Raw genomic sequence first — 9,739 nt, 5'->3', positions numbered from 1 at the left:
CTCTGTTTCACACCCCCTCTACCTGGTCCAGTCTCTCACTAGTCTCAGTTCATTGGAGCTCCTGAGTTTATTCTCCTTGACTCTCTGGAATTCACAGTATTGTCTTATCACCTCCCCAAGTCTCCATTCTGCCTCGATAACAATTCCCAAGTCTGGGACAGCCCTCACGCTCCTTCTTCTCATGCTCCCAGACTGACAGTTTCTACTAGAGAATGCACAAAACAGATGGGCTGCACATCATATTCTTGCTTTTTAATGTCAACTCATCCTCCAACTCTTCGTTGACATAGAATAATAGTTTGTTTTCTCTTTTCTAACTTTATGTATTCAAATGTTCCCTAACTCAAGAATGCTAGGTGGTCCGACTGCTCTTTTCTGATCCGTGGCATTTTATTGATTTCCTGTCACCTTCCCTCATGACAGTCTCCTCTAGTCCCTTCCCATTCCTATTCACTCCAACTTTGAAAAGCTATGGAATAGGTATGTGCAAAATGCTCTTCCTCTTTTACTCAAAATTATCTTCTCTCTGCACTGTACTCTCTGGCCTTCCATTTTAGAGGAAAAATTGTCTTCCTCATTAAAAGTCTCCTTTCCCTGAACTTTTAATTCAGCCATTCCTAGTCTCTCTTAATCACAATTGTAACTACTCCTTGATTTTTTCCCTTCCTTCTCTTCCTCCCTTTCTCCCTTCTTCTCTATCACTCTTTCTCCACAAACCCCTTTTTCTCACCTTGTAGACTATGTATTTGGTCATGGTTTCCTAATCTTAAAAATATGTCTTGTTCTAATTAACTCTTTGAATTGTATCATAGCTCTCATGTGTCTTTTATCTCTTAACCTGAAAATGCAGTCTATGGTAACTCGTTCCTTGACTCCTGCAATTTGACTTATACAATGACTGCCTGTTTAAGATCCCACGACCTTCTCAGTTCCCAATCTCTTTGACCTTGCTATGAGACATAAACCATTAAACAGTTCCTCTTAGCCTACCTTCTTATCACTGCACTCCAGTCATTCTGCCTCTTTTCTGGCTACTTCTTTTCCATCTTCTTATTCAATCTCATCTTCAGCTTCTGTACTAACCCTCCACCACAACCAGCACAACCACCACTACTTCTTACCATTTTCATGTTGACAGACTGTGCTCTGCACCTGCAAGCCTGGTCTCTCAGTCTCTTTATTCTCTGAGTCTCTCAGAAGCCTCTGCTTTTAGCCTCCCTTTGTCCTCTGCACAAATAGAAGGATTTCCTTTACAATTCTTTCCTTTGCCTACTTCATTTATCTGTTTCATTTAAACTGTTTCATGTAACACACTCATTTTCTGCAACTTTAAATAATGCTCCTGTTTAGACAAATTCCACTTATTCAGCTTTTATATCGATCCCAAATTTTAGAGGCACAATTGAAAATAAAATAAACTGCAGTCATCATCTTCCTGCAGTAATATTTTCCTGTTGAATTTTCTATTCCTATTAGAAGTACCTCCATTGTGCCAGAAAGCCAAGCTTAAATCTCCCAAATTATCTGACACTTCCTCCCCTTGAACCCACAGTCTATAAGCCCTATTAGTTCTTTGGAAATATCTCTACTCTCTCTCCTTTCCAATACCAGTTCAGTACCCATGTTCGTGTTCTAGCTATTGTCTTACCTAAGCAATTACTAATTGGTAAGTGTCTTGACTTCAAGTGTGTTTCCCTTGTAATCTTCCCTTTATATCAATGATATGTTTTAAAAATGTTTTTGTCAAAAAACATCAAATGGGGAGAAAAAAATGGTGTAGATGATAGAGGCTCTGTTCATCCCTCTGGAGACCAAATCAAAGTTGTGACAGAAACAAAGAGCAGCAGCAAGGAAAAACCACCTGAGATCTAGAGGAACAAGCCATGCAACTAGGGAGAAGTCCGGGAAATCACCCTGCAATGGCAGAAGGTAGGACAGGGCTAAGACGCGGGGCTGCCCGATCTCCAGTGGCTGAGTGAGACGGAGGCTGCGGCAGCAGCAGACGCCTCTTAAAGGGGCCACATCCACGAGCGGATTTTCACTGCGACGGACCTGCTTGCTCTGAGCACCAGTGTCAATAGGCTACGTGCAGGGAGCACCAGGGACTTATAGGGAGACATTGTTAGAGTGAGGGCCGAAGCAAGACTCGCCCTGTACAGAAGTGTCGGCAGTATCCATTGTTCCCTGTTGAACCCTACCCCATACCAGTGAGTGGACATAGCGCCACCATAGCCAAGATGTCATCAAACTGGATAACAGAGGTCACTCCACCCAGAGGATTCCCTGAAACCCTGCCTCCCACAACTCGCGGCCCCAACCAAGCCATATCCAGGTGTATCCTCAGCATGTCAGATGCCCATTGCTGAGCAGCTCCTAGACTCACACTGGAGGCAGCTGACCTCAGTTTCTGGTGTGGCCTTTTGAGGCAACTGTAAGCACAGCATCTGTGGATTGCTTGCTGAATCTTAACAGGTGGCCCTGGAGGTGCAGAGGCTTGGGCTAAGTTTGACCTGTAGCTGAACTCCTCTCAGGACTGTGCCACTGGACACCTACTTCACAAATCCACAGTAATAAGACCAGGAGACTTAGGAGCTTTACTTAGTACATAGAAACAGACACAGAAAGGCAGCCAGAATGGAAAGACAAAGAAGCAGAAACCATATGAGAGAACAGAACAGAGATCCAGAAATAATGGAGTCAAGTAATCTAACAGATGCAGAGTTCAAAACACTGGTTATAGAGATGCTTAAGGAACTCTTGGGAAGTTTAGATAAATTCAGTGAGAACTTCAACAAAGATAAAAAACATAAAAATGGAAATGAAAGTTATAAAAGGGAATCAGTCTGAAATGAAGAACACATTATCTGAGATGAGAAGTATATTAAATGGAATAAACAAAGTGAATAAAGAAGAGAATCAAATGCCCTATCTAGAGGACAGAAAAGCCAATCAGGACACTCAATCAGAATGGCAAGAGATAACAGGCCAAGACTATAAAAATAATATAAGGAGCATATGGGACACCATTAAGCCTCCAAATATTCATCTAATCGGCATAAATGAAGAAAATCAAGATGTTGAACAGCTGTTTGAAGAAATAATTATGGGAAACTTCCTAACCTGATGAAGGAAATGGACATAAAACTCCAGGAAACTCAGAGAATTCCAAAAATCAGGAATCTAAAGAGATCCACACCAAGACACATCATAATTAAAACGCCAAAGATTAAATACAAAGAAAGACTATTAAAAGCAGCAAGGGAAAAACAAATAATTACTTACAAGAGAATACCCATAAGACTGGCAGCCAATTTCTCAAAAGAAACTATGCAGGACAGAAAGGCTTGGCAAAAAATATTCGACAGGATAAAGACCCAGGATCTACAACCAAGAATAATTTATCCAGCAAAGCTATCATTTAGAATTGAAGGACAGATAAAGAGCTTCCCAGACAAAAATAAGCTAAAAGAATTTATCACCACCAAACCAGTATTACAAGAAATGTTGGAGGGACTTCTTTAAGAAGAAAAAACATGTATCAAAAACAGGAATAAAGAATGGAAACAACTACATTCCTATCAATAAGTACCTTAAATAGAAAAGAATTAAGTGTTCCAACCAAAAGATAGAGTGGCTGAAAGGATAAGAAAACAAGATCCCTACATATAAAAAGGAAGGGGATAGGAAAAGATATAGTTTTGATGGACCTAGAAGGTATTTAAGTCCAACAGAGAACAATAAACACTATATGATTTCACTTATATGTGGAATCTAAGGAATAAAAAAAACAAACTAATCAAAAACGGACTCAAAAATATAGTGGACAATTTGATGTCGGACAGAGGGGAGGGGAGTTTGGGGGACTGGGAAAATGGGGTGAAGGAATAAAGAAATACAAATTAGTAGCTGATGGATGGTCACAGGGATGGGGAGCATGGCTTAGGGAATGAAGCTAGCATTTATACGTTGGCTAAATGGAGGGTCAGGGGAGGGAGGGTGCAATTGGGGGGATCGTTTTATGAACTATATAAATGTCTAACCAATGTGCTGTATACTTGAAATTAAATTTAAAAAGTAATAATAATAAAATAACCAAGAAAATAAATAAATAAATAAATAGATAGATAAATAAATAAATAAATGATAAATGAATGAATAAATGTTTTTGTCAATCCCAGTCTCTTATCCAATAAAGCCTAAACTCCTTAGTTCTATGTATAAAGCACTTCACGATCTGCCTCCAAACTGACATTCCAAACCTTGTCTCCCATTCTCTTCATTATTTCCTCTATCTTCCAACTAATAATATTATTTACCATTCCTGGAACATCCTCTGAAACTTAATGCCTTTACATCTGTGCTCATGTTTTACTTTGGCTGAATTGTTTTCCCCATCGATTCCTCTTATCAAAGTAGCTTCATCCTGCAGAGCCTTTTTAAATTCTTACTTTCTCATGAGATCTTCCCAAAACTCACTGGATAACTTGAATTGTGTGTTTTTCCTTTCCAGTGAACCTGTGGGTGCCCTGTTTAAGCACATATCTTAACCTGTCTTACTGTAGTCATATGTCTTCCTTAAAAGTGTAAAAGCCTTTGGAGGGCAAAAAGCCTGTATTATTAAATTTGTATTAACCATGTTTATTCCACATTATTATCAAAATATATGTTTAAGAAATTAATTAATCAGAAGACACTGTCAATAGTCTTATGACACTGCTTCCTTTAAATTATGCAAATTTATGCTAATGTTTTGCTTTCTGTAACAGGTGGTGCTCGAAGTGAACAGTGAATTTATTGTTGAGGTAATGTATAATTATTAAAACTATTTCCTCCACTTAAAAATGAAAGAAAAACTGAATTGTATAATGCATCATGTATCGAAAATCAGAATATTTGAAACCATAATCATCCAGATAAAGAAGAAACAACTTCTGCCAAAATAAAATAGCAACAGTAAAACATAATCCTAAATTTTCATGCTCTTAGGCATGGTTTGTATCATAGTAACTCCTACTTTTCAAACTATACTAGTAGCTTACATTTCCCAACCTAAAGCAAAGCAAAAGAAGCAAAGTAACACATTAGAATGGGAAGAGGATTTTTAGACAGTTACTTCAGGAAAAAAGACAATTGGATAGTCAATCAACGATGGAAAAAAATACCAAAAGAAATGTAATTGCAACTAAGTAGAACAACAGAGATCTGGTGCCATTTATTTATTTATTTATTTATTTTTAAATTAAGTTTATTGGGGTAACATTGGTTAATACAATTATAGAGTTTTCAGGTGTACATTATCATTTGACATCTGTATATTCTACTGTGTGTTTACCACCTAAAGTCCAGTTTCCTTCAGCTACTATGTATTTGATCCCCTTTACCCACTTCACCTTCCCTCAGCCCCCTATATTTGACCACCTGTACCCCATCTACCTCCCCTCCTTCTCCCCGACTCCACTAGTAACCATTAGTCTATAGTCCTCTGGAAACCACTAGTCTATAGTCCATGTCCATGAGTCTCTGTTTGTTTGCCCTGTTCCTTTGTGACTTTTAGGTTTATATCCCACATATCAGTGATATCATGTGATTACCTTGTTGACGATTTCTTTTGCTGAGCAGAAGCTTTTTAGTTTGATGTAGTCCCATTCATTTATTTTAGCTTTTACTTGCCTTGCTTTTGAGGTCAAATTCATAAAATCCTCTTTAAGTCCAAGGTCCTTGAGTTTAGTTCTGAAGTTTTCTTCTACGCATTTTATTGATTCTGGTCTTATATTAAGGTCCTTAATCCATTTTGAGTTAATTTTGATGTGTGGTGATAGACAACAGTCTAGTTTCATTCTTTTGCAGGTGGCTTTCCAGTTTTCCCAGCATATTTATTGAAGAGGCTTTCCTTTCTCCACTGTATGTTTTGGCTTTTTTTGTAGAAAATTATTTGCCCAAATAAATATGGGTTTACTCCCGGACTCTCAATTCTGTTCCACTGGTCCATGTGTCTGTTTTTCTGCCAATATCATGCCATTTTGATTACTGTCTCTTTGTAGTATAATTAGAAGTCAGGCAGAGTGATGCCTCCAGCCTCCTTCTTTTTTCTCAGGATGACTTTTGGCATTTTGGGATCGTTTGTGCTTCCATACAAATCTGATGATTTTTTGTTCTATTTATTTAAAAAATGCCAATGAGATTTCGATGGAGATTGCATTAAATCTGTATAATGCTTTAGGTAATATGGTCATTTTAACTATGTTGATTATTTCAATCCAAGAACACGAAATATCTTTCCATTTCTTTATATCTTCTTTGGTTTCTTTTAATAGGGTCTTATAGTTTTCATTATATAAGTTCATTATATTTAATCTATTTCATTAAATTAATTCCTAGGTAATTTTTCTTTTAGTTGCAATTGCAAAAGGAATTATTGTTTGTATTTCTTTTTCTGACACTTCATTATTAGAGTATAGGGAAGCTATGGATTTTTGAACATTGATTTTATATCCAGAGATTTTACTATATTTGCTTATTGTTTCTAGTAGTGTTCTTGTGGAGTCTTTAGCGTTTTCTATATAGAGAATCATGTCATACATGAATAGTGACAGTTTGACTTCTTCATTTCCTATTTGGATGCCTTTTACATCTTTCTCTTGTCTGATTGCGCTCACTAGGACCTCCAATGTTATACTGAATAACAGTGGTGATAGTGGACAGCCTTGCCATGTTCCTGAACTTAGAGAAAAAATTTTTAGTTTTTCACCATTGAGTATAATGTTGGCTCAGGGTTTGTCATAGATGGCCTTTATTATTTTAAGGTACTTTCCTTCTATACCAATTTTGTTAAATGTTTTGATTTTAAATAGATGCTATATCTTGTTGAAGGCGTTTTCTGCATCTACCGATATGATCATTTGATTCTTATTTTTTAATTTGTTTATGTAGTGTATCACATTAATCGATTTGCATATTTTGAACTATCCCTGTGCCCCTGAGATGAAGCCCACTTGATCGTGGCATATAATCTTTTCAATATGTTACTGTATTCAGTTCGCTAGTATCTTACTTAGGATTTTTGCATCTGTGATCATGAGAGATATTGGTCTGTAGTTTTATTTTTTGTGTGTTATCTATACCAGGTTTTGGTATCAGAGTGATACTGGCCTTATAAAATCAATTGGGAAGTATTGACTTCTCTTTGATTTTTTGGAAGAGTTTGAGGAGAATAGATATTAAATCTTCTATGAATGTTTGGCAGTATTCACTGATGAAGCCATCTGGCCTGGACGTTTACTTTTTGGTAGGTTTTTGACGATTGTTTCAATTTCCATACTGCTGATCGGTCTATTTAGATTTTCCAGATCTTCTTGATTCAGTCTGGGAAGGTTGTATTTTTATAAGTTCTTCTAGGTTATTAAATTTAGTGTTATATACTTTTTCATAGTATTCCTGTATTAACCTTTGTATTTCTGCAATATCAGTTGTAATTTCCCCTCTTTCATCCTGATTTGATTTATTTGTGTCTTTTCTCTTTTTTCTTTAGTGAGTCTAGCCAGGGATTTGTCAATTTTATTAACCTTCTCAAAGAACCAGCTCTTTGTTGCATTTATTTTTTCTATTGTTCTTTTTTTGTTTTCAATTTCATTTATTTCTGCTCTAATTTTGATGATTTCTTTCCTTCTGCTGACTTTAGGCTTCATTTGTTGCTCTTTTTCTAGTTTTTTAGGATGAAGCATTAGGTTGTTTATTTGGGCTCATTCTTGTTTTTGGAGATTGGCCTGTAGTGATATAACTTTCCTCTTTTGACCGCTTTTGCCGTGTCCCAAAAGTTTTGATATGTTGTGCTATCATTATCATTCGTTTCTATGTATCTCTTGATCTCCCCTTCTATTTCTTCCCTGACCCAGTTATTCTTCAGTAGCATGTTGTTTAATCTCCATGTATTTGTGGTTCTTCCTGATTTCTTTCTGCAGGTGAATTCTAGTTTCAAAGCATTATGATCAGAGAATATGGTTGGTATGATTTCAACCCTCTTATATTTGTTGAGGTTATCTCTGCGTCCCAGTATGTGGTCGATTCTTGAGAGTGTTTCATATGCACTAGAGAAAAATGTATAAGCAGCTGTTTTGGGATGGAAGGCTCTGTAAATGTCAATTATATCCAGTTGGTCTAATGTGTCATTTAAGGGTGTTATTTCCTTATTGATTTTCTGTTTAGATGATCTGTCCATATCTGACAGTGGGGTATTTAGGTCCCCCACTACAATAATGTTTTGGTCTGTTTCTCCCTTTAGTTCTGTTAGTAATTGCTTTACATATTTTGGGGCTCCCTGATTGGGAGCATAGATATTAATAAGTGTTATGTCTTCTTGGTGCATGCTTCCCTTTATGATTATGAAGTGTCCCTCAGTATCTTTCTTTACCTTTTTTATTTTGAAGTCGATTTTGTCTGATATTAGTACCACTGCTCCCACTTTTCTCTGAATGCCATTTGCTTGAAATATCATTTTCCACCTTTTCACTTTGAGTCTATATTTGTCTTTAAAACTGAGATGTGTTTTCTGGAGGCAGCATATGGTTGGGTTCTGTTTTTTTGATCCATTCTGCGACTCTGCACCTTTTTATTGGTGAGTTCAGTCCATTTACATTTAGGGTGATTATTGAAATATAAGGTCTTCTTATAGCCATTTGATCTTTTACTTTCTGGTAGCTCAGTGTTTCCAATGCTTCTTTGTCCCTGTGCTTCTGTTTTCTTTATTTTGGTTGACTTTTGTGGGTTTTGCCTCTGATCCTTCTTGTTTTATGTTATCTACTTCAGTTCTAAATCTTTGGAATGTGGTTACCATTATGAATATGTAAAGGATAGTTATATATATACAGTCGTCCATTTTCTTCTGTGCGTACCTTATCTTCATTCCCCTTTTCAAATTTGGTTCTTTGATTCCCCCCTTTTCAGTCACTGTTATCTCAATTTGTTCCTATGTATGCTGAATGTTCATTATTATCTTGTTATAACAATTCTCTTATTATTTAAACTTATAATGCCCTGTTCCTAGTAAGGGTTACACTCCTCCGCTTCTATTTGCCGGATAGTCACTTTACTCCTAATTATGTATCATTTTTGTCATTTTATTTTTGGTGAACTGACTCCTTTCGGTATTTCCTATGGTGCAGGCTTCATAGTGAAGAATTCCCTCAATTTTTGTATGTCTGGAAAAGTCTTAATTTCTCCTTCTTATCTAAAGAAGAGCTCAGCTGCATACATTATTCCAGGCTGGCAGTTCCTTTCACTTAACAGTTTGACTATTTGATCCCATTCTTTTCTGGCTTGTAAGGATTGCGCTGAGAAGTCCAATGTTAATTTAATGGATTTTCCTTTATGTGTTACCGTCTTCCCTGGCTGCCCCGAAAATTCCGTCTTTGTCATTGATTTTTGATAATTTTAATACAATGTGTCTTGGTGAAGGCCTTTTTAGGTTGAGATAATTGGGTGTTCTGTTGACTTCTTGAATTCCAAACGCCAGCTCATTCCTTAGATTTGGGAAATTCTCCTCAACTATTTGTCTGAAAATGCTTTCTAATCCCTGTTCCTTTTTCTCACCTTCGATAATGCCCATTATTCTTATGTTTCCTCTCCTGATGTTATCAGCTAGTTCTTGAATTTCTGTTTCATTATTTTTTCATTCTTCAGTTTCTCTCTTCTTTCTTCTGATTTATTTCTAGATTTCTGTCTTCGATATCACTGATCCTTTCCT

At 36.6% G+C, this 9,739-nt stretch overlaps 1 protein-coding gene across 1 annotated transcript in view; it reads left to right on the top strand.

Annotated features, from left to right (window-relative positions):
- DSG4 (desmoglein 4) overlaps nucleotides 1-9,739 on the top strand; it is a 42,598-nt gene that overhangs the window by 6,625 nt on the left and 26,234 nt on the right. Inside the window, exon 2 of the mRNA XM_011361985.2 lies at nucleotides 4,767-4,802. Coding sequence (XP_011360287.2) covers nucleotides 4,767-4,802 — 36 coding nt within the window. The remainder of the gene's footprint in view (nucleotides 1-4,766; nucleotides 4,803-9,739) is intronic.

This window comes from Pteropus vampyrus, unplaced genomic scaffold (assembly GCF_000151845.1).
Source record: "Pteropus vampyrus isolate Shadow unplaced genomic scaffold, Pvam_2.0 Scaffold3, whole genome shotgun sequence".
Lineage (NCBI taxonomy): Eukaryota > Metazoa > Chordata > Mammalia > Chiroptera > Pteropodidae > Pteropus > Pteropus vampyrus.
Note: the sequence above shows the minus strand (reverse complement) of the source record. Positions and strands in the feature narration are given on the sequence as shown.